Genomic DNA, 25,547 nt, shown 5'->3' on the forward strand with positions numbered 1-25,547 from the left:
TTAGTAGGTGATTTAGTCATTTTTCAAACTGTTTGTCTGAAGCATGTAACATTTAAAAAAAAAGTTCCAATTAGAATTTTTATTCAGTTTAAACAAACCACTTCCTGTCTGCTGCTAATGTCACACATACTATGATATTTGTTTATTACAGTCACACTTCAAAATGTCTGAATGTCATTGCATTAGGTATAAAACATCATTTTCGCAGATCATTTCAAACTGGATAGCACTCAGAAACTTCTTGACAAATGAGGTTTGAGAACTAAAAGCATTTCTCAGACAGTGTCGCGCTTCAGTGAAATGACTGAAATGACTCTGATCTGGTTTTTGAGTCAGTCAGTAACTGTTGTTTGCTCGTGTGAAGGAGGTGATGTTTCCCTCTGAAACGTGACAGAGGTGTAGATGTGAAGTGTGTTTCTCAAAATAGGAAAATTCAGGCCCACTCTGGTGTGCTTCCCACATCTGCATCAAAAAAAAGAAACTGTTTTTTAAAAGCTCATCTTAAAATCGTCATCAAATTTTGGTTGCAGTGTTTATAATATGAATAATTATTTGTGTGTGACACTTTGTTGCCTTTTATGATCATTTCCTCCAGACATGGCATTTATTGTCACAATTATAAAAACACAGGTCATCTGCCTGAATTAAACATATTCAGTGGTTTTGTAAATATTGCGATAATAAATAACTATACTACCTTAATAAAAGAATATTACTTGCATGATTTTTTCAGTTGCACATGCCAAAATAAATGCATAAAAAAGATTTTTTGTTCATCTTCAATCTTAAAATGATCAATTGTTATTCATTTCATGTCAGTATACTTCATTTTAAAATGTAAATTGCACACAAAGTGAAGGAAATCTGAATTTCCCAACATGCTTTCATACGGACTGTATAATGAGAGTAATTGTTTAGTTAGTCAGATCTACTTTGTTCACTTACATTTACTCAGTTCAATAATTTAACCCTTGCTGTGCTGTAGAATTTCTTTGCTCTTATATCATTAAATCTTGGATTGAATCTTTTTGTCAACTTGTTTTCTTTCATTTATCACAGATTTTGAATTTCTGTTGGACCTCAGTTTTTTCAAGTGAGAAGTTAAAAAAAGCATAAGCTCACATCAATGAGGCTTAAAACACATCAGTTTCAAAAACAAATACAAAACCTGTGATAACTGAAAGAAAACAAGTTGATAAAAAAGACTGAATCCAGTATTTGGTAATAATACAGCACGTTTTGCAGGCTGGACATTTTACCAGGAGCACCACAAGTGTATAAAGGTAGGAATAAAATACCAAACAAGAATAATTTGAAATATATAAAAGTAACAGCACACTTTTCCTAACCAACACAATGCACTGTTTATTGCATCATGGCTGTTGAATAAACAGATTAAATGAGTTATTAATTAGTTAATGGGGTGTTCAGTTCATTAGCCATAATATCAGAGTCTTGCTAAACCCTATTAATGACTCTTAGCTCTTAATTCCACGTCTGCTTTTCTGTTTCTCAAGCTGGTGTCAATTTTATTTCTAGCAGCATTTGTGACAGTCAGCAAGAGTTTGCAGAGCGACTGCGCCCTCTCATGGTATCACCTCAAAATGACCAGTTTCTGCTGTTTTAATGAAGGTCAATTTACGACTTGAACAGCTCTGCTCCCAAACACTAGGATATGGAAATAACTTCTACTAAAAAAAATTCTTCCTCTGTATTTTTGTCTTGTTTTACAGTACTAATGTCAAGTGATTCTTAGATCAAAATACATTTACTTAAACAAAATGACAAATCTTGGTTTGAGAAATTGCTTAAAATGAAAAAGTTTATGAGTGAGCTTATGACTAAAACGAGAACAAATGGACCACAAAACCTGTTTTGAGTAGCACGGATGTATTTGTAGCAAAATAAAAAAATACATTGTATAGGTCAAAATTATACATTTTTCTTTTATGACAAAAATCTTTAGGATATTAAATAGATCATGTTTAAGATATGTTGTCAATTTAGACTGAAAATGTATCAAAACCTAATTTTTGATTAGTAATATGCATTAAGAACTTCAGTTGGACAACTTTAAAGGCAATTTTCTCAGATTCCAGATTTTCAAATAGCTCTACCTTCTGCAAAAAAAATGCCTTATCATAACAAATCATACATCAATACTTTTTAACTTTCAGATTATGACTAAATCTCAATTTAAAAAAATTGACCCTTATGACTGGATTTGTGGTCCAGGGTCATAAAAATGGGCTCAGAAAAATCTAAATCAAAAGGGAAACAAGTTTTCATTCCTCACGGACAGATATTTGTTGTTGTTTTAAGCATAAACTGACTCAGTTTTGTTTCTCAGAAAACAAGACTTGATATCTTCATTTTGCATCTCTAAAGTAAAATCTTAATTTAAGGATTTTTAGATATTTGTACTTAAAAAAAAACATGAAATACGTGCATTTTTGCAGTTCACTCCTAAAAATAAAGGTGTTTAAATGGTTTCATAAAGAACCTTTCTGTTTCACAAAAGGTATTTTGTGGCGAAAGAAGGTTCTTCAGATTATAAAAAAAAGTTAAGAAAGAGATGGTTCTTTAAAGAACCTTTGACTCTGTAAATTGTTAGTAAAATTATGATAATAATAAAAAAAAAAAGGCTTTGGAAAAAAATAAAATTTTGTAAATTTTTAAATATATAAAAAAAAAAGAACCTTTGACTCAATGGTTCTTTGTGGAACCAAAAATGGTTCTTCTATGGCATCGCTGTGAAGAACCTTTTACATTTTTTAAAGGGTACATGAAAGACTTTCTGCTCAGATTAAAACCTTTTCAAGTAAATTAACACTAACTATAGAAACCCTCACTGACCATATTAAAAAACAAAAAGGTATAAATCTGAAACAAAATGCAGTTTATAAAACGTTTATTCATGTTTAAATCATTTACGTGGAATATTTAAATCAATCGTTTATCCGTCTATCAAACAATTATCACTCCAAATACCCAAAAAGTGTAAGTAAAAAAAAAAAAAGACATTAAATGAAATAACAGATCAGCAGTCACTAAAACAGCTGGTTATATACGTAACTTTACAAACATGTGATGCATAAACTGATGTTTTCATGTTTTAACAGCCGTGTCTCTGGATCTATAGATGACGCCTCTGCTCTTCAGCTCTCGCACCACACCTGAGAGACAAAACACACAATCAACCTCAGAAAATAGTCATTAGAGAGCCATTCTGCTGAACGAGACCAAAATCAGACACTGACCTGGAGGTAACCGACCCGTTACTGTAACCGCATAGACACCTGGCTTGAAGTTACCTGAGAAAGACATCCACACTGTTACTGAACTGAATAATGACACTTTTGCCTTCTGCAAAACTGCTTTATAGCTGTAAATAAAGTTGTTGCATAATTGATGCAACATTAACACTGTTATTTTCCTGTTTATTTATGCAATTTATTTCTAAAAATGAAAATGAAAACCAGATTACCAATTTCGTTATAAAAAGCTATACGCGAAATCTGTGCCAAAATTTGAAACGAAATGATTTCATTTTCACTGTGACAATGCATTTTCCCTGACAAATTGGAAAACAGAATGCAGTTGGTGATTTGACTTCATTTTCAATGCAATCTCGAGTCAAAGCTGGCAATCTTAAAATGAAAAGGTAAATATGAAAAAGAAAATGTTTTCCAGTTGTTACAAAGCTTTTTATTAATGGTCATGCAATAATAGTGACACAATTCAAATCAAAATGTAAAGTTTATTTTTCTTTTTATTGTCTCTTTTATTTCAGTTTTCATTTTCAGAAGTAACTTGTATACAAATCCTATGTTAATCAGGGGGCAGGGCTTACTGTTCGAGCAAGAGGCCCATTCCCACCACAGTTAGGTAAAAAATATGATTCTGTAAGTCGAAATAATCTGATTCTCATTTTTAGAAAATAAATTGATTTCTTTAAAAATGGCACAAAATGACTTCCATATTTTGTCATCTGTATTGTGTAAAAGTGCTATATAATTAAGTACAAAATGAAATACAGAAATGAGCAAAAGCAACTCCATCTGACTGCTTCTGAACAAAGTACACTCGAATACTCACCGATTCTTTGCCATTTTGCCACCCAGCTGTCCTCTGGGCTCATCATAGCAATAACACTATAATGAAGACATCATCTATTAGTGCTCAAATTCAATCCAACAAACGTACGTGTGTGTTTTAAACAAATAATTGACTCAAAAATGTAAATCCTACTATCTTTGACACACCATAACTTTCCAAACCAGTCTAATTCTCTTTCCTAAATTGCATGGGTTACTCTAATGGTGCTTTTTTTAAAGGTGATCCACCACTTATTGTCATTTCATGGACAAAACGTCTGCCAAATAGCTCTATTTTTAGCCATACAATGAGAGTAAATGATGATGGAGAGAATTATCTGTTTATCTGTAAGAAATATCATTACCCACCCATCAAAAGAAGAGCTTGTGCACTCATAGACCATCTCTCGATTGCCCTTCATCTGCAGGTATGATTCACAGTTGTCACATCCATCATACTCAAACTGATCAATAGTCTGAAACCAGAAAAAGAAACAAAAGAAAATATTTAGAGTTAGTATCTAAATATACACATTTCCACAGTTAAACAAACTATGTTGTAATTGTAATATCTATGACTGTATCTAGCAGTATAATGTTTTATGTACACAGTATAATACACATAGGCTCGCCATAGTATATTTAAAACATGTTCATTTAAAAAAACATTATCGTAGTAAGATAAAGTCTATGTATAGAGTTTTAAACCAGCGTAATCTTGCTATACTCATCTGCTGTGTCTAAATGTGTATACATATAAATTAAATTAATAAACAAAGCATCTGTTTTGATGAATGCCTAGTTTACCTTGACAAGAGAGCACAGCAGACACGCTCTCAAATGACGCAGATCTTTCGGAACGGTCTCCAGAGACATTTCTGTTTCTTTAGTGAAATATACTTGGAAAAATAAAACAAAAATATCTTAATAGATGCCTCAGAACAACGATTTTTTTTTTTCAACGAGTTGTTAGCGTTCGCTGGCCACAATCGGCGCCGTTTAATGACGTCATTGATATGCGCCACTCGACCGTGAAAGGAAATATATCAAGATCAATTTTTTATTTTGGGGCATATAATTAACGTATATTGTTAGTTTTTCAGAATTCAAGATAATTGGCCTGTAGGTATGTTTGTGACTACGAAATAATGGAACGAGTGAAAAAATATTCCATATTGGTTCAATATATGAATAAATACATTTGTTCCAAAGCAATTTTAGAGGGCGACTGTAAACAAACTGGGCAAAATAAGAGTTTATTTATGGAATGGAGATAATAGAATGAATGGAAAACACAAAGTTTAATAATTCCAAAATGTTTTTTTCTAAACATTTCATGATGGTTAAAAAACACACAAACATTTGTTCCAAATAAATTTTAGAGGGTAACTGTAAACAAACTGTGCAGAATAAGAGTTTCATTATGGAATGAAAGTGATCGAATAAATAGAAAACACAAAACCTAATAATTTCATAATGTTTTTTTTCTAAACATTCCAAGTTGGTTAAAATAAATAAATACATAAATAAATAAATACACATTTGTTCCAAAGTGATTTAGAGGGTAAGTGTAAACAAACTGGGCAAAATAAGAGTTTCATAATGGAATGAAAGCGATCGAATAAATAGAAAACACAAAACCTAATACTTCCATAATGTTTTTTTCTAAATATTCCATGATGGTTAAAAAAAAAACTTTTGGTCCAAAGTAATTTTAGAGGGTAACTGTAAATAAACTAGGGGTGAAAAAAGTTTTGTAATGGAGTGGAAATGATAGAATGAATGATAAACACAAAGCTTAATAATTCCATTTTTTTTTCTAAATATTCCATGATGGTTCAAAATATTTTTTTCAACAAAATTTGTTCTAAAGCATTTTTAGAGGGTGACCATAAACAAACTGGGCAAAATAAGAATTTCATAATGGAATTGAATAGAAAACACAAATACTTTTAATTATGTAATGTTATTTTTTTCTAAATATTCCATGATTTTTCAAAAGTATTTTTAAGCAAAATTAGTTGTAAAGCAATTTGAGAGGGTAACTGTAAATGAAATATACAAAATAAGAGTTTCGTAATGGAATGGATATGATCGAATAAATAAAAAACAACAACAAAAAACAATTCTATAATGTTTTTGTTTCTTTCTTTCTTTTTGTTTCTTTATTTTTTGACTAAATATTTAAACTAAATTTGTTCTAAAGCAATTTAGAGAGTGACTGTAAACAAACTGGTCAAAATAATACTTTCACAATGGAATTGAATAGAAAACACAAAGCCTTTTAATTAAGTTTTTGTTGTTAAATAGTCCATGATTTTTCAAAAGTATTTTTAGGCTAAATTTGTTCTAAAATATTTTTAGAGGGTGATCATAAACAAACTGGGCAAAATAAGAGTTTCATAATGGAATTGAATAGAAAACACAAATACTTTTAATGTAATGTTATTTTTTTCTAAATATTCCATGATTTTCAAAAGTATTTTTAAGCAAATTTAGTTGTAAAGCAATTTTAGAGGGTAACTGTAAATGAAATATGCAAAATAAGAGTTTCGTATTGGAATGGATATGATCGAATAAATAAAAACAACAACAAAAAACAATTCTATAATGTTTTTCTCTTTCTTTATTTCTTTCTTAATTTCTTTATTTCTTTATTTTTATTTCTTTATTTATTTTTTGACTAAATATTTAAACAAAATTAGTTCTAAAGCAATTTTTAGAGGGTAACTGTAAACAAACTGGTGAAAATAAGACTTCTTAAATGGAATGAAAATGATCGAATGAATAAAAATCCAAAGCCTATTAAGTCTATAATGTTTTCACAAAATATTCCAGAATGTTTCAAAATAGTTTTTATACAAAATGAGCTCTAAAGCGATTTTAGAAGGTGTCTGTAAACAAACCGTACCGATCACAACAGCCAATAGAGGTCGCTGTTTACTCACGTGAGTTTAGAGATCACGTGATCTCATTCCAATGCGGTTTAAATGCGTTCTATATGTGAACGCGCATAACGGTTCCACTAACGGTTCTGAAAGGAGATGGTAAATATAAAGACACGTAAAGACATTAATTAATCGATTTTCACTAACAAAATTTATAGTTTTTGATGATATACATGTATATTGTGTTTTATTATGATCACAACTTTCATCTTTACTGAATATTCCTAATGATCTATTCAATCTAAAACGTATCTATTATGAACTAACGACATGTTTGAAAAAGTAACGATGTGATAATGTTGTTATTATGTGTTTGTATTGAATTATAGTGATGTTTATGTAGTTTCCATTATCTGCAGGTCATTTTTTTAATTAAAAATTAGTTCTGAAGCAATTTTAGAGAGTGAATGTAAACAAACTGGGGAAAATAAGACTTTCATAATGGAATCAAATAGAAAACACAAATGTGACTCTGGACCACAAAACCAGTCATAAGGTTAAATTTTACAAAACTGAGATATATACATCATATGAAAGCTCAATAAATAAGCTTTCTATTGATGTATATGGTTTGTTAGGATAGGACAATATTTGGCCGAGATACATCTATTTGAAAATCTGGAATCTGAGGGTGCAAAAAATCAAAATACTGAGAAAATCACCTTTAAAGTTGTCCAAATTAAGTTCTTAGCAATGCATATTACTAATCAAAAATTACATTTTGATAGGTTTACAGTAGGAATTTTACAAAAAATCTTCATGGAACATGATCTTTACTTAATTTCCTAATGATTTTTGACATAAAAGAAAAATCAATCATTTTGACCCATACTATGTATTTTTGGCTATTGCTACAAATATACCCCAGCGACTTAAGACTGGTTTTGTGGTCCAGGGTCACAAATATTTTTAATTATGTGATTTTTTTTCCTAAATATTTCATGATTTTTTAAAAGTATTTTAAGCTAAGTTTGTTCTAAAGCAATTTTAGAGGGTGACTTTAAACAAAATTTCCTAGTTTCCTAATGGAATGGATATGATTGAATAAATGAAAACAACAACAACAATTCTATAATGATTTTTTTTTTTTTTTTTTTTTGCAATAGACCATGATGGATGTGGAGTTTGATAGATCTCTTCTCAAAATTCACATTAATTACAATAACTTCCCGGCTAAGTTGTGGCGCTTGATAAACAATCCCCATAACGACTCAGTCTTCTGGAGCCCAGATGGAGAGAGCTTGACTGTGGACCAGCAGCGGTTTGAGGACGAACTGTTGTCACCGGTCAAACAAGATGCTAAACTGTTCAAGACCACCAACTTTACCAGCTTCATCCGCCAGCTCAACCTCTACGGCTTCCGGAAGGTTTTTGACGTGCCCTTCAAAAATAGACCCCGCAACCTGCACCACTTCCACAATCCCTACTTCAAACAGGGTCAGCCAGAGCTTCTAGTCCATATGAAGAGACTCACAATCGGTAACAAGACCAAGATGCAGTCTGGAGAGGAGGTGACCTGTCGTCCCCCACGGCGAAACCATCAGCAGTCTCAACACAAAAGAGGCCAGTTTGACTTTTTATATACAAGGTTGAACAGTAAACATAATAGTAGGCTTTGAGTAGGCTTTTATGGCACATATACAGTGCCTTCCAAAAGTATTCATACCCCTTAATTTTTTCACATTTTGTTTTGTTGCAGCAATGTGTTAAACTGCTTTAAATTAGTCTTTCCCCACATCAGTTTACACTCCATACACCATAATAATGACAAAGCAAAAACCAGATTTGCAAATTTTACAAATGTATTAGAAATAAAACACTGAAATAAGTACATTGCATAAGTATTCATACCCCTAACTCAGTACATAGTTGAAGCACCTTTACAGCCTCAAGTCTTTTTAAAAGTAATGCATTACAATATTGAGCTACTCCCTAAAAAAGTAACTAATTATGTTACTTTTCATGGAAAGTAATGCGTTAAATTGCTTTTGCATTGCTGTTTAAATCTGGGCAGGGCTTGCTTGTTTGTTTTTAATATAAAAAGTTCTATGTTTTGCAGATGTAAAAGACTTTTCACTCCAAAAGCCTCAGGTTTAGAGAAAAGTAAACTGATGTCTGTACTGTAGAAAAAGTTATATTATTACATAACTTGCATTACTTGTAATGGGTGGTCAATATATTTCCAATATATGGTCTATATATCCAATAATATGTGTTATGATCGAGGTATGAACAAATAAACATTCCTCAAAAGCCTGAGGATCATATATTAAAAAAATAAAACAATTGGAAAAACCTAGGACTAGTTTGCAAAAGTAGTTTTTTTATGATACAAATAGTGTGTATGTGCGGAAAAAACACGCAATGTACAATCGTTTACGCTGCTGGAATGCTATATTATTCCCCAGTGGCCAATTTCTTTCAAATTTCTCACAGACGTTTGGGGCTGTGAGTGTAACAAGCCCACCAAGTTTTGTTCCAATCGGCCTCTGTTAACTTTGTCTAATAGGTGTCCAACTTCATCGGCCAATGGCGGCCATGTTCTTTTGGGATACACAAATGTCCTTATAGACACGTGTGGCACTTTGTTCCACAACCGTGCTCAGCTTTCATGTTGATAGGACAAATGGTAGTGTAGTTAAAGCCATTTTTACGGTTTTTCCCTACCCCTAAAGCACCTCCAAGTGGCAAAGCTCTGCTATTTTTTTTCCTGTGACCTCAAATTGAGTTTGGTGAAGGTATCACTTTCCATTCAAGAGTTATAGGCATTTTACTAAAAGTGGCCGTGCCCCTTTATGTTCACTCCAGAGAGAATCTTTCTGCACTGGTTTGGCGCTGATTGGCCGAAAATCTTGGACCAGTTTGCAAAAGTTTTTTTTTTAAGATTTATTTTTGCCATTTTTATGACAGGACTGATCAGAATTGACAGGAAACGTAGTGGGAGAGAGATAGGGGTGGGATCAGGAAAGGTCCTCAAGCCAGGATTCGAACACGGGACGCCCGGAGCGCAATGGCGCTGTATGTCGACGTTCTGCCCACAAGGCTATCGGTGCCGACTTGCAAAAGGTTTTTAAAAAAATCCAAAATATCTGAAAATTTTTCCAGCGACATAAGACACTTGACCCTGCTGATGGTTTAGAAGTTATAAGCGATTTTGTACTTTTGATTGCTGTAGCGCCCCCGTCTGGCCAATTGGGGCGAGACTTGGTGACGTTGTCGGCGGTGAGAGTACTACCATCCCTCCAAGTTTCAAGTCTCTACAACTTACGGTTTGGTCTGCATGATCAGTTTTACTTGGAGATTGCAGATCCTTAGCCATTCTAACAATTACAATAGGGTTTCAGCGCTACGCACTTGACACATGCATGAGGGCGTTTGGGGAAATCTGTCCAAAACTTAAAAATTAAATAAAAAATATTAATTTGTTAATGCAACCAATGAGTTTTAGCATTTAATGAGATATGCAGTATATGTAGTCTTTAATGAAAATGCTCTAGTTCATAATTCAAAAGTATGTTATTGGGTCTGAAGACATTGCATTAATTATAACAGTGAAAACGTAACCAAAGCTATATTATAAATAATAAAACAATAAGTTAATTTTATCTGAGGTTGGGTTTTTTCCCATGAAACACAAACAGTGTTATTAAAAAGTCAGTTCCATATATGAAAATTTAGGGCAAGCATAAAATTGTGTAGCTTTTTAAATCCTTCGATGATCTGTTAACTTCTCCTTTATACTTGCTTCTTTCTGCAGACCAACATCAGCATTTTGGTTCTGTATCCCATCAGCAGAAGGAGTCTGACCGAAGCCCGATCCCTCCGCACTCCTGGACCTTTCCTTACAGCGATGTGCCTCCCTTCTACTCTAACAAAGGCATCCCGGTTTCTGTCATCCACTTCAATCCGTACAACAATCCTCACAGGGTTCAGTCCACTCCCAGCGTTCTGTTTCCACAAGAGCCTAAGTATATTCCACATCAGCTGTCCTATCCTCCTGGATTTTACTCACCAGGTACTGACTTACTTTACCCTACAGTGCTTTAAATAAATTCATTAAATAAAGCCATTGTATAAAATTTTAGTTTTCACTCTAGAGTTTGTGAAGAGATCTGTGCTCAGATTTGCGGAAACATCACCATTCTCCTCATTTTTAGAGCAGCTTCTGAGTTGAAGCTGTTACTGTTGTGTTTCTATTTCTGAATGTATTGCATTGTTTTGTTGAACACATGTTTGTTTGTCTTGCTCTCAGTAGTTTGTCAGTGTTGCAATACTGGTTTTATTGAAGCAGATCAAGCAGGTAGAGATCTAACAGCTCTGCCATATTCACATTATGCTTATTACCCGGTGAGAAACATTACACAGTTCATATGGTGCATATATTTTTGATAATTAATAATCATAAATAACTACTGTATATCTGCATGAATCTCACAAAACTGTAGATTCACAACTACCAGTCACAAGATTTGCAATGTAATTTGTAAAGTATGTATTTGCATTCATTTGATCCAAAGTACAACAAAAACAGTACAATTTTGAAATATTTTTACTATTTAAAATAACCATTTTCTATTTGAATATATTAAAATGTAATTTATTCCTGTGATCAAAGCTACATTTTCTGCATCATTACTCCAGTCTTTAGTGTCACATGATCCTTCAGAAATCATTCTAATATTCTGATTTGCTGTTCAATAAAATTTGTATTATTATTATCAATATTTGAAACAGCTGAGTATTTTTTCCCCAGGATTCTTTGATGAATAGAAAGATTCAAAGATCAGCATTTATCTGAAATAAAAATCTTTTGTAACACATTATACATTATACCATTCAAAAACTTGCAGTCAGTATACTTTTTATTTATTTTTTTAGAAATTAATACTTTTATTTTAGCAAGGATTATTTAAATTGATCAAAAGTGATACATTTATATTTAAAATTATTTTAAATTTATAATAAATGTATAATGATACAAAGATTTCCATTTTAGACAAACTTTCTGTTCATCAAATAAACCTGAAAATGAATGTATTTAGAAAACAGTTTTTGAGCAGCAAATCAGTATTAGAATGATTTCTGAATGATCATGTGACACTGAAGACTGGAGTAATGATGCAGAAAATTCAGTTTTGAAAACACAGGAATAAACAACAAAACATCATCAAATAAATGCAGGCTTGGTGAGCAGCAGATACAAAAAAAAACATTAAACATTTTACAGTTCAAAAACTTTGACTGGTATTGTTTTATATATATATATATATAGGACCAAAGGACCTGATACATTAAATAAAGTATTTTAATTTATCTTTACATTTTAAAATTCAAAGATTTTCATTGTTATTACTCTAGCACAACTATCCAGTGAGCCACCATCACAACAGCATCCAAACTGCAAACTGGCCCTCACACGTTACGGCTGAGTATCAGAGGGCCGATGTGAACCTCGACAGGGTGTTCCAAATGGTGGATGAGTTCCAGGGTTTACCCAATGTCCACATAGTCCGTGTGGGTACCCCTGTGAAAGGCCAGTACCCCTCTTCCAGTCCGTCTCTCTACACTTTACCTGCTGCCTCCAAACCCGAACCTGACAGTCCTCAGAGCTCCAGGATCAACACGGCAGCATCCAGTCCGGTGAGAGACGAGCGTCCCTCTTCCTCTCACTACATCAAACTGGAGTCTGAGGGATGTGATGTTGAGAAGCAAGGAGCCAGCCACCTCAGAGAAGATGATTCAGCATCTCAGGAGGCCTCAAAAAAGGTCAAAAGACATTGGTATTATCTTAGTTGGTCTTTAAGTGTGTGTTGTTTTTGCTAAAGATACAGTATCACAATCTACTTAAATTAAAATTGAGCCTTTGTGGATTGATTGCTATAACTCAATACTCTTAATCAGGCTGCTGCAGATCAAAAAGTGGAGGAGGAAAGCATCAGAAACTGACAGAGCAAGACTCACTGCAGGTACTTTAGGTAGGACAGTTTCAGATTCTATCACATCCTCACATCATGTTTTTAAACAAGCATTCACATTTTTTTCTAACTTTATGACTTTATGGTTGTTATGATCCACAGAGGACAGAATTCATCAGAATTCATCAGCATATGCAAATGACAAGCATCATAATAAAAACAATATGCTTTAAAGTTATTAATCATTTAATTCACTTAATTATTTATTCTTATGATTATTTAATTATTAACTTAATTTTTATTGATATAGTGATATACGTTATTTACATTATTTTACAAATTTAATGAACTATTTAAAAGTATGTTAAGTTAATATTGCATGCCATTTTTTGTATTTATGTAAAATACACATGCTTTAAATATCTACACTGAATGTAATTTTAATCTTATATCATATAAATTTTTGTTATTTATCTTATATACTATATATTTCGGTACTTATAAAGATTGTTATATAATTTAAGTCATAATAGCATTGAATGAACTGATTTGTTTTCAGCTTTTTTGAATTTTAATAAATGCAAACCAAGGCTCAAGGTGTGTCATTGCTGTTTTTTTCTGTTATTTTGAATGCTCAGATAATTATATTTAATATATTATCATATTATAAACCAGTTCATAAATGTCCAGTATACTGAATGCTCATTCCCTAAGAACATAAAATTACCTATTTATAATTGAATTAACAGTTAAGTATAATGTTAAATAGTGTAATTAACGTGTTTTGTCCTGTGACATCAGAAAATTACAGTCACTAGGTTTCACTAAAAAACAGTCCTACTGTAATTAAAAAACCTGTCTTTCATGCAAATCGAAATCTTTATAAAGACAAATCCAAAATAGGCGCCGAAATAGGCGTTTTATATTCTGATTCTGCTTAATTAATTTCAAATAAGGATGTTGGTAGGATAAAAGTGAATTTAGGTAAGAGACAATGTTGCATTTAGGCTAAACAGAATCCATATTATTTTTTTTTAGGTTTCTAAGATGTCTGTTTAGGTGGGGATTGTTTAATATCAAATATAACTGCTGTTATTATCTTGGATGTGTCCTTGACAATGATTTAAGTGGTGCAAGTATGGCTATGAAAGTTCTGGGTAAGGTTAATGCTAGAACAAAATTTCTTGCCAGACATGTTAGTTTTCTCGATAAACAGAATATTAAATTACTTGCGTCATGTTTAGTGTCATGACATTTCGAATATGCATGCATTTCTTGGATGTCTGATTTGTCTCATGGTTGGTTGGGTAAATTACAAAAATCTCAGAATAAATTGATAAGGTTAGTTTCAGGGTTTAGTTGTTTTACACATGTGGAGGTTTCCCTTTTTAAAATGTCTTGATTGGTTACCTATATCTAAGCAGATTAGAATTTAGTAAATTAAAAATGGTACATAAAATAATCCATAATAGAGTTCCTTCATATTTTAATGCACTTTTTTCTAGGGTCAATGAGCTACATTGTTATAAAGCTAGGCAAAGTCTTATGGATATTCGATTTATTATGTATGGTCGTAGGTCTTTTAAATATTCTCGGGCACTTTTGTGGAGTAAGTTACCTCTGGATATTAAAGGAATTATTTCGAAAATGCTTAAAAGCTAAAAGCTGGCTCTTAAGGGCAGACACTGCAAGCAAAAACACTGTTTTTTCATGCACCTATCAAGGTTGAGATTTTGGGCTTTTTGGTGTTTCATAAAGTGTTTTTTCAGACTAGTGAAAAGAAAACATCCAGAAGACACTGTTAATTGTTTCTTTTATAGGACTTTATAGCACTACAGCATCTATTTGCGTCAATAGATTTCAATTACAAGACATATTTTCAAAGGCTCTTTTCTCAAAATGAGTTTTTTTCCTACACTGAGCCATAAATCTCCACTTCAGTAACACTAACACACACCAAACTTTACATTTTTATTCCTGTATATATTCTGAAGGATTTTACCGAAGGATTGGTTCATATATAATTTGCTTGATTGTATGCAATATTTTATTCCCCCCAAAATGGTAAAAAAAAAAAGTGTTCTATTATTATGGAGTGACAAAATGAGATCCCCAAAATCCCCAAAACATTTGACTCTAATATGTCAAAAAAAAAAAAAAAAAAATTACATAAGAATTTTGAAACTGACTTCATCCAGTGTTTAGATTTTTGTAATAGAAATGTATGCAAATTAGTGCATATTTCATAAAATAATGTCTCATTTTCATATTTACACACATTAAGCATTCATACTTTTTGTCTAATAAAAATAAAAAGAAGAAAGAAAGATACTATTTTTCAACATTTGATTTTGAAGGAATAGTTAAGAAATCAAACTTTGCATAAAATGAATTCACTGTCACTTGCTGAATCAGTATTATTAATTATGGACTTATTACTTAATAATGGATTTGTTTCTTACAAACACACAGCTTTTGTCTTCTTAAAACATTAATTGATAGACTTGAGTGGTGTGAATTACTCACGGATTATTGCGATGTTTTTATCAGCTGTCTGGACTCTCATTCTGACGGCACACATTCACTGCAGAGGATCCATTGGTGTGCAAGTGATGGAATGACAAATTTCTCCAGATCTGTTCCCATTATTATGAAGGTTACAGTTGTTATATTGATTATTATATTCACGTTAAATTCGGAAAATCAGTTTTAGCATCCAGCATCGTTCTGTAATTCATTAATTTCTCCAGTGATGTCAGCTAGAGGGCGCAGTGCCTGTGTGTGAGTGTGTGAGTGTGTGTGTGTGTGTGTACACGCGTTTAATGGGTCGGATCAGTTCTGCTCCACCCTCGCTGACAGTCAGCAGGTACACACACACACACACACACACACTCGCGTTCACTCTCAACTTTAAACTTTTCCAGCGTTCCTGCTGTTCGGATCAACAACACTGAGACTACGGCACAGCGCTTGCGGATTCTACACTTGAAACGACTGGATTTCTCGACATGGATCTGTGGAGATTTAATCTGAGTCCAACAGGTTTGTGAAGTTTTAATTCATTAAGGAACATGGAAATGAGTGTTCAGAAACGGCTCTCTCCTGACAGTTTTTTCGATCGCTCCCGCAAAGCTCTAGCTTTATCTGGATAATATTTTTCCCGTCGCATTTTTTTTTTATGTTGGACCTCATGGGAAACATTTGCAGGCGTTCACAGAGGGATTGCCATGCGTGTTTTCTACTGCGTGATCAGAGTGGAATAACTGAGACATTGTTGCATTGATGGATACGGTGATTCTGCTACAACCTGTTACATTCTGGAATGTTTGGAATCCTTTGAAGTGGACGCGGCGCACCACACAATAATGGAGTTATTATGACGTCACGTTATCAATCACGACGCGCGGGAAGACACGGGGAAATCTCTCATATTATTGATTTGACCTTTAGGAGGTCATATTAAACTCTTTCAGTCGTTTAAATCAATGCTCGCTCCAGGAATCTGTCCGCTGTCAATCACTCTGTCACTCTGTCAATCATGTTCTGTCAGTGATACAGGCCAGTCACCAACTGAAATTCCATTCAGTTGTTAATAATATTGTTTTATTACCAATTTCAACCCTGCTGAGCTCAAAAAAACTTAACAGCCACAGGGTTTTTGGACATTTTTAGTGACCTCTAAGGATTCTCCTGTCTTTTATCTGAGCTCTGATTGGACGGATAGCTTTGTGGACAGTGCATAATGTATGGCCGGAGCCCGCCGCTGCAGCCAGGACAATGAGGGTTCCTGTGCGGCGATTGGCCGGGCTCTGGCCGTGGCTGCTCATGGCTGCCTTGCAGGTGGTGTTGGGCCACACGGGCCTGGAACTAGCCGCCGCTGTGGAGTCCGAACGCTCCGCACCCCGAGCCACGATCAAGGTGTCACTGCTGAAGCAGGAGCCCACCAGCAAGCCCATCATCCTAGAAGGGGTGTTTGCCGGAGGCAGTGCAGGCTATGCTGAGGGGAAACTGATGCAGGTAAGAGCTGGAAGTTGTTTTTCACTCATGCATTGGACTGATGTCCCTTCTTGCCATCTTCATGGAACCTTTCCATTCCATAAAACATTCTTTATACTGGGAAATTGGTTCAAGAGTCTGGGTAACAAAACAGAATCTGTAAGGGAATACAGCTGGGTATCTCATGCAGCTTCGCTTTTGGAGGGTTTAACTGGCAGATATTGGAATTTAGAAGTGTTTGGACTCTTAAGCAACACTTAAAACTGAGATCGTGAGATGTCAGATCAAAGCACAATTGCATTCAGTTTGTTTTGAACCAATTTTTTACATTTTGATGCCACTGTAGCAGTTTTGTCGTGCAATATCAGAAAACAATTCTTTGCATGATTATCCTGGTCTTACATTTATTCATTTATTCATTCGTCTTAGAGGCTGGAACTAGCAGACAAACATGTAAGGAACTCTCAAAAGTGTCTGAATATCAATGCATTAGAAAGCACGTGTCATTTAGTATTAGAAAAAAATAGCCCAAGTGCACAATCACATTGTGTTTGTTGTAGATTGTTATTTTTAATTTTGATGCCACTGTATATGGTTTGTCATGCAGTTTTAGAAAACAATTCCTTGCATGGTCATCTTTGCTTTTGGAGGCTTTAACTGGCAGACAAAATCTCTAAAAAGTGTTTCGACATGTAAGGAACTCTTAAAAGTGTCTGAATATCAATGCATTAGATATTTTATCAAAGCATTTTCGGTCTTGGAAGCTTTAGCCTGTGAACAGTGAATGTAAAAACGTCTAAATGTCATTGTGCATTAGAAATTGTTTTGAACTATTGTTTTTAAAGGTTTTGTAATGCAGTGTTAATCAAAAAGCAAGTGTCATTTATTGTAAAGAAACTGCACATGCATGCTCTTCTAACAAAACATTCAGCAAATTAAAAATGCAATAAGGTTCTGTTTATTTCAGATTATTATTTTATGTTTTTGGGCCACGAAACACATCGTATAGTATCAGGAAAACCAACAGTTCTTTGCAAGATCATTTTCAGTTTTGGAAGCTTTAACTTGCAGACAGTTCATGTAAACACTTTTAAATGTCACTGCATTAGAAAAGTGTTTTGACCATAATTTTTTAATTTTGGTGCCACTGTTGAAGTTTTATCATAGTAGCAGAAACAGCAACAATTGTTTGCATGGTCATCTTCAGTCTTGGAAGCTTTTACTGACAGACAGTGACCCTAAAATGTATTTGGTCGCTTAAAACTGTCTGAATGTCATTGCTTCAGATGTTAGATCAAAGCAAGTGTCGTTTATTGTCACACTTCTAACAAAACATTTGGCAGAATAAATGCAATCACATCCTGACTATTATTTTGAATCATTTTGTGGCCACTATAGATGTGTTGTCATAGTATCAGAAACACCAACAAAGGTTTGCTTGATCATCTTCAGTCTTGGAAGCTTTTACTGGCAGACAGTGATCCTTAATAAGTATTTGGTTGCTTAAAACTGTCTAAATGCCATTGCTTTAGATGTTAGATCAAAGCAAATGTCATCTATTGTCACTCTTCTAACAAAACATTTGGCAGAATTAATGCAGTCACATCCTGACTATTATTTGGAGTCATTTTCTGGCCACTATAGCTGCTTTGTCACATAGTACCAGAAACAGTAACAGCTTTTGCATGCTCTACAGAGTCTACAGAGTTTGCAGATGGCATAGAAGTGTATAGCGGTATTGTTGCGTCTCTTCCGAGATCTGTCGTTGTCTCGTATGCTGAATCGCTCACCTGGGAAGTCATCGAATGCATCCGTGTGAGTGCCAAGAACTGCCCGGGTCTTATTGGAGCTGATAGATTTGTGGTGCTGTAAAGCGTTAGGTCTGTTCTCCGAGGCCATACTGCCAGATGTTCGGGCTTTGAAGGCTGTGAGCTTTTGCGATTCTCTGCGAGAGCCATCTAGATCGAGCCAGAGGGGATGCACTAACTGTAAATGGATCTTGAAAGCCTTCATCCCTGTGGGAACGAGTTATTGCATCATAAAAATAAACTAAAACCTATTTCTTGTTAGTGCAATGCATGTTTGTGATCAGCTTAACAGCGGTTCACGTTAAAAGATGATTGCTTCATTAGACACGGATGGAGAAAAGTGTTCCTAGAGGTTTTTTTTGTTTTTTTTTGCGGAAACACATGCTTCTATGTCCTGTTGCAAGTTGGAGCTAGATTTTTGCTTTATCTGAAGAAAACCTGCTGTGTTGTGGGTGGTTGCTAGGTGGTTTCTTACTGAAGAAAGTCCAGTCTAAAGTCTCTGAGATATTCTGGTCTCTCTTCAGTTTAAGTGTTAGAGTTTATGTAGGCTGTTTTATCAAAATCCTAAGCGTTTTGAGGTGTTATTCATGCCGCCGGTGACTAGTATCTACATGCAGAATGTAAACTGTAATTGCAAGCCCATGCAAAAGAACATTGTGGATTTGTAACTCAGAGGTTGAAGGTTCAAGCCCTTTTAAAGGCTTTTTGCGAACTCAAAGCGGCAGTTGTACTTGAACAATTGCTTTGTATTGGTAAAGAAACATCCGCTGAGTATGACTAATTATCAAAGCGATAATACGTGCATGTGTGTTTGATTTACAGAAGGGTATCAGTCTCTCACTTCCAGAGAGCATGTCACACAGACAGATGCTTTTTGTTGCAGCGCCAACCTGTTGCAACAGGCCTGGCTTGCTTTGGCGCATTGTCCTCCTGCATAATGTTCCCTTCCTCTAGGGGACAAAGTGATAGAAGCAGGTGGGGGTAGGGGGGAGTTTCTATCTTTTCTTCCCTAACTTTTTCCTTTGGCCTGACCACATGAATTCAACATTACGGCTTTTATCTGCTGCTGGGAAGAATGATATCAAGTGATCTGCTGTATAGCGTGTTTGTATGCTGCGCATCAAAGTATGGAGTACACTAGAGCCGGGCGAAAAGCTTCCATTGTGTCTTGATAATTTTTTGGCCTTTTTGCGATGTGTTTGATTTATAAATCTGGATATTTGTATGTATTTGCTTATGATATTGCCATTTGAATTCAAAATGTTCAATATAAGAAGTAAATACAGTAAAAATCTAGTTAAAATAATCCGTAATGTAATATAATCCATAATCATATATTTGTATTATGTATTTTTGTCTGTTGTTGTTATTTAAATTCAAAATGATTAAAGTAATAATAGTAAAAATCTAGTTAATAATCAAGGAATGTTTTCCACTGTTTTAAACCAAATAAACATAAAGAAGAATATTACAATAATCCTTCTATTTTTTTTTTTACTTTAAAAGTATCTTTATATTATAATTAATATTTCGACATTTGCTTTTGATATTTTATTTTGTCCATTGTTGCCATTTAAATGCAGAATGTTTAATATAGTGTTATTTGTTAATGTTATTTTATTTTTCTAATTTCATGTTTTTTTTTTCTTAATTCATATGTATTTTATTTTTTTTGGTCCATAACCGTTGTTGCTTTTTAAAATCAAAATGTTTAGTATAAAAAGTAACATAGTAAAAATCTAGTTAAAATAATTAAGGAATGTGTTCCATGTTTTTTACCAAATGAACACAAAGAAGAATATTTACAATAATTTAAAAATATATGTATTTTTCTGTTGTAATATTTCAAAATTTGCTTTAAATTTTTTATTTTGTCTGTTGTTGCTATTTAATTGTATAGTTTTTAAAGTAAGTAAAAGACAATAAAAATCTAGTTAAAAAAAGACATGTTTTCCATGGAAGAATATTTACCTTTTTTTTTTCTTCTAAAATTATATATTTGATTAAATAACTGGTAATGTATCTGTATTTGCTTTTGAATTTTGTTTTATAAAAAAAAAAAATACAAAGTAAAATACAGCAAAAAGTCTATTTTAAAAAACAACACATTTTCCACAACAATTTTCACCAAATAACCAGATTTTTTTTTCTAATTTCTTTTTTAGTTTTTCCTAAAACTGTATATTTTTTTCTATCTTCTAATAAAAATGTGTAAATGTTCTAATAAAAAATGTGGCGCTTATATGAACAAAAACTTTATAATAAAACTTTAATTAATAATTGAGTTCTGATGTGTTCTTCATGGAAATGAATCAAATCATTATCAAATGATTGATCATTATCGTTATCATTACCGTGTTCACAGTGCTGCTTAATTTTCTATTTCCAGTAAATTGCATGGTGAACATTTAGTATTTATCAGCCAGCTCTATTGTCTACGGTTCGTTTGCCTCCGTATTAAACTCTAAACTAAGCGAAGTGAAGCAACAGTCTGCGTCTTTAGTTAAGTGTGCTGGATTAGTGCCTTTCCAGGCGTGTCTGCCTCGGCTGTCCTCGGGCGGCTCTGAATTCGCCGCGTTGAGGATGACAGCCAGTTTTCATAACCACCAGTAATTACACATCTCCCATCCCATTTGATCTTCCTAAGCATGTTGTTTCTCCAGGCCACAGGTTGGCGAGCGGCGCTACCCAAATTTGACTGGCTTTTCTGGGCCGGTCGGCGGATCACAGGCAGAGCAAAACAAGATCAGACATGATGATGGTGGAAATGTTTTATTTAAGGAGAAAAGGCCTCTCGGCACAGCCACTGGTCTTTAATGGAGGCCGATCGTACGTGCCCTGTTTATTTTGCATTACAAATGTGCAGTTTGATTTGACACAAGTGGTACCTTTTGCTGTTTGAACCAAAAATATATTATATTTTATATATATACATACATATATCGTTCTAATAGTACAGTACAGGCTTGCTATTTGTATGTCAGTAAGACGCATGATTTTCTTTTAGAACTATCCAGATGTATGGCGTAGAGTATAAAAACTAAAAAAAAAAAAAAAAACACTACCAAAGACCTGTCTTTAGTGCTGTTTCCCATATTGCTTGGATTATAAAAAGTTATGACTTTCTCACAAATCAGTCTTTTGATGAATTTTAGGGATGCACCGAAGCCAAACAAAATTACACATCAGGCCAGAGGCTGATGTATTTTGCCATGTTTTTTTTTCACCATTGCATAAATTAAATGGCCTGTATTTGCTTTTCAAAGAAAAAAATCAATTACAAAACAACAATTTAAAAATATTTATTTAACACTGAACATTTCTAACATTCTAATAGACATTAAAGCCTTCCAGCAAAGCACAATTGAACTTAAAATTAATAAGTGGGTAAAATAATATTCTTTGGCCATTTTTAAGACCCCCTTTCTTGAATCAGGCATGTTTTTTAATGCACAAATAAATGCAGCCTTGCTGAGCAAAGGAGAATGTTAGAATAAATGTATTAATAGAGCTGTTGTAATGATTGTTATTATTATTTTTGTCTTTCTTTTTTATTTTATTTTACAGAACAACAGTAAAATTACAATTTTACTTTGGAAACCAACAAGAAGACCTCAGTAGGCTACTACTTTTTACTGACAGCAGCAGATTTATGAATGATTCTCATCAGGCAGATTTTCCTATTGGACTTTGAACCGTGGCTAAGGAGCTGGTGCAGCGCTGTCAGAATAAATACAATTTGTTTGTGTATTAGACAACATAACGTTCTGTAGTGTATTTACTAATGGTTTAAGGGCATTTGGTGATTTCAGTCCTCATACAGTAAGCAGCAACAACCGGCCCTTTCTCTTCTCCTGGAAGACATGCGATGTGACACTAAACAGTTTCTCGCTGTCGGTGCTTGGAATGATTTTTGCGTTGTTCTCTGAAAGTTTTAAATGCTTCCACACTGTCCACGTTTGCTGCATTAGTGCACGCCTCTATCTGATCGCGTCACATCATTGTTCGGTATAATTTATTCGCCATTTTCACTTATTCAGCCGAACGCCGAAATACATTTTTGGCCATTTTGGGACGAATGATTTCGGTTGCCAAACATTCAGTGCGTCCCTAATGAAATTATTTCCAAATGTTTGACTCTATGATTTTGAATCTAGCAGTAGCTATGATGATGATGGGTCATTTAAATGATGCAAATCTGTTTAAAAGAGTGCTTTCCTTCTAAGTCTGTTAGGTTAGTTTCTTCCTTCTCCCCTCCCCGTGTGTTTGGCGCTTTGTGGCGGAGAGGTCAGCTTAACCTTTGTAAACGCTCACAAAGAGCGGTATCAGGTTATACTGAGGCCCTGATTGAAGCTACTGATCTAAGATCAGATCCTCTTACCTACAGTAGTGCTTGGGTGGCATAATAGGTGAAATGGGTTTGCATACATATTTTAGCAAAATAAAAGGGATCATTTAAAATGCATGTTGTTTTTTATTTAGTACTGACCTGAATCAGATATTTCACTTAAAAGATGTTTACATATAGTCCACACAAGAGTTTACATACACTTGATTGTGTTGTTACCTGAATGATCCACATGTGTTTTTTTGTTTAGTGATAGTTGTTCATGAGTCCCTTGTTTGTCCTGAACAGTTAAACTGCCTGCTGTTCTTCAGAAAAATCCATCAAGTCCCACAGATTCTTTGGTTTTACAACATTTTTGTGTATTTGAACCCTTTCCAACAATGACTGTATGATTTTGAGATCCATCTTTTCACACTGAGGACAACTGAGGGACTCATATGCAACTATTACAGCAGGTTCAAACTGTCACTGATGCTCCAGAAGGAAAAACCATGCATTAAGAGCTTTGAAGATCAGAGTAAATGTAACATATTTTGACTTCTAGGAAACATGTAAACAAGATATTTAGGCAAAATAAGAAAAATGTACACATCTTCATTCTGTTCAAAAGTTTTCACCCCCTGGTTCTTAATGCATGTTTTTTCCTTCTGGAGCATCAGTGAGTGTTTGAACCTTCTGTAATAGTTGCATATGAGTCCCTCAGTTGTCCTCAGTGTGAAAAGATGGATCTCAAAATCATACAGTCATTGTTGGAAAGGGTTCAAATTCACAAAACTGCTGAAAAAAAACAAAAAAAGTTGTCAGACCTGAAGGATTTTTCTGAAGAACAGCAGGCGGTTGAACTGTTCAGGACAAGCAAGGGACTCATGAACAACTATCACTAAACAAAAAAACACAGCTGTGGCTCATTCAGGAAACAACACAGTATTAAGAAACAAGGGGATGTAAACTTTTGAACAAAAAGTTTTATAAATTCTACTGTTATTTTCTCTAGTGTCTTTAATTTCTTCTTCAGGTTGGTACTACATAAAAAAATAACATGCATTTTGTATGATCCCTCTCATTTTAGTAAAATAATTAACATTTTACAGATACTGCAAGGTGTATGTAAACTTTTGACTTCAACTCCGTTAAAAAGGATTTTTTTTTAAATAAAGTAAGACTTTAATTTAGCATTGATGCATTAAATTATTTATTGTGAGAGGGAAGACATTTATAATGTTACAAAAGATTTGATTTAATAAATGCTGTTCTTTTGAACTCTTCTATTCATCCGAGAATCATGAAAAATAAAATGCATCACAGTTTCCGCAAAAATATTCAGCAGCACAACTGTTTTAAACAATCATAAAAATCTTATTTCGGAAGCATAAAATCGTACAGACACCAAACTTTTGAACGATAATGTATATATGTAAAATTTTATATAGTATATGCATGTTTTCATTCGATTTTCAGCCAAAATACCTCTTCTAATGTATGATCTGATCAAATCACCAGCCCTGCTCTCACCTAACCTTCCCTATCATCAGGCGATCTCCAAACTGACCTCATTTTTCTCATGTGACCTCTACAGAAATGGCTCATTGGCTTACGACGAGCAGGACAGCAGACGTTAGAATTAGCCGAGCAAACGCCCTCGACGACTTGGCAGCCTCGTATCTATCGTGTAACTCTCCACTTTTCTTCTAAATAATCTCCTGTCCCGTCTGATCTCTCAGGAGGACGGATGATAGGGAGGCCGGGATGGATGCGTTAATGGAGTACGAGATCAAAGCGCTAGGTTGAAAACACGAGTCTAGATGATTAAAAAGGAGCTTGTTTACTCTGCCCTTCCGATAGGCCTCCCCTCCCCTCATTCAGATGGGTTTCCTGTCTATATTTCCCTCTTGGAAACTGATAACAGGCTGTCCGTCCCTCCTCTTGGCTCCTGACCTGTTGATGTTTGTCTTCCAGCCTGTAAATTGAAAGCTTTTGCTTTAGTCTCCTGATGTTTCTCTTAGGGGGAAAAAACCCTCGGGAATCTCTCGTGCGTCTCCTTTAGAGTTTCAGAATAGATTGAAGCATAAACATTCAGGTTCAGGTTCTCACAAGATCAAATGATCTGTGCTTAAAAAAAAATTGGTGTTAAAACAATTTTCACTCAGAATTCTACATTTCACAATTAATTACAAAGGTATAGGATGTAACACATTGAATTTAATGTAAAAATTTGTAGTAGTAAAACTAACTTAATGTAATGTTTTATTTAGAAAATATTTTCACAGTGTGTATTGTTTGCTAAAACTATTATATTATTTTCTTTAATTGAAATAAACAAGTAAAATAAAAATATTACATGAAAAACTTATTACATGAAAACATTGAAAAATGTTTAGAAATGTGAAAATTAAAAATGCTTTGGCAATTAATACAAATCTAAAGGAAAATCAATT

General features: G+C 33.9%; 3 protein-coding genes across 3 annotated transcripts in view; 2 read left to right on the plus strand and 1 right to left on the minus strand.

Annotated features, from left to right (window-relative positions):
• Nucleotides 1-1,888: 1,888 nt before the first annotated feature.
• On the minus strand, nt 1,889-5,086 carry LOC141335598 (transcription elongation factor SPT4). Its single transcript, XM_073841105.1, has 5 exons — nt 4,905-5,086; nt 4,467-4,573; nt 4,099-4,154; nt 3,261-3,314; nt 1,889-3,176 (listed from the first exon to the last, which is right to left on the minus strand). The coding sequence occupies exons 1-5, from the start codon at nt 4,971-4,973 to the stop codon at nt 3,109-3,111; spliced, it is 354 nt and encodes a 117-aa protein (XP_073697206.1). The 5' UTR covers nt 4,974-5,086; the 3' UTR covers nt 1,889-3,108.
• A 3,071-nt stretch (nt 5,087-8,157) lies between these two features.
• On the plus strand, nt 8,158-12,991 carry hsf5 (heat shock transcription factor family member 5). The gene is made up of 5 exons (XM_073840147.1): nt 8,158-8,608; nt 10,803-11,060; nt 11,301-11,392; nt 12,404-12,811; nt 12,947-12,991. The coding sequence occupies exons 1-5, from the start codon at nt 8,158-8,160 to the stop codon at nt 12,989-12,991; spliced, it is 1,254 nt and encodes a 417-aa protein (XP_073696248.1).
• A 3,396-nt stretch (nt 12,992-16,387) lies between these two features.
• Nucleotides 16,388-25,547, plus strand: part of rnf43 (ring finger protein 43) — a 184,300-nt gene continuing 175,140 nt past the window's right edge. The window contains exon 1 of the mRNA XM_073841340.1: nt 16,388-16,977. Coding sequence (XP_073697441.1) covers nt 16,738-16,977 — 240 coding nt within the window. The 5' untranslated portion in view covers nt 16,388-16,737. The remainder of the gene's footprint in view (nt 16,978-25,547) is intronic.

This window comes from Garra rufa, chromosome 5, assembly GCF_049309525.1.
Source record: "Garra rufa chromosome 5, GarRuf1.0, whole genome shotgun sequence".
In the NCBI taxonomy this organism is placed as follows: domain Eukaryota; kingdom Metazoa; phylum Chordata; class Actinopteri; order Cypriniformes; family Cyprinidae; genus Garra; species Garra rufa.

What these genes read in the sequence shown, in the direction of transcription:
- LOC141335598 (XM_073841105.1), bottom strand. Translation starts at nt 4,973, where the DNA reads ATGTCTCTGGAGACCGTTCCGAAAGATCTGCGTCATTTGAGAGCGTGT. An exon ending in GGCAAAATGGCAAAGAATCG is followed by an intron (nt 3,315 to 4,098) that starts GTGAGTATTCGA and finishes TGTCTTTCTCAG; the next exon opens with GTAACTTCAAGCCAGGTGTC. An exon ending in AACGGGTCGGTTACCTCCAG is followed by an intron (nt 3,177 to 3,260) that starts GTCAGTGTCTGA and finishes TTTGTCTCTCAG; the next exon opens with GTGTGGTGCGAGAGCTGAAG.
- hsf5 (XM_073840147.1), top strand. Translation starts at nt 8,158, where the DNA reads ATGGATGTGGAGTTTGATAGATCTCTTCTCAAAATTCACATTAATTAC. An exon ending in GCAGTCTCAACACAAAAGAG is followed by an intron (nt 8,609 to 10,802) that starts GCCAGTTTGACT and finishes TTCTTTCTGCAG; the next exon opens with ACCAACATCAGCATTTTGGT. An exon ending in CACATTATGCTTATTACCCG is followed by an intron (nt 11,393 to 12,403) that starts GTGAGAAACATT and finishes TTATTACTCTAG; the next exon opens with CACAACTATCCAGTGAGCCA.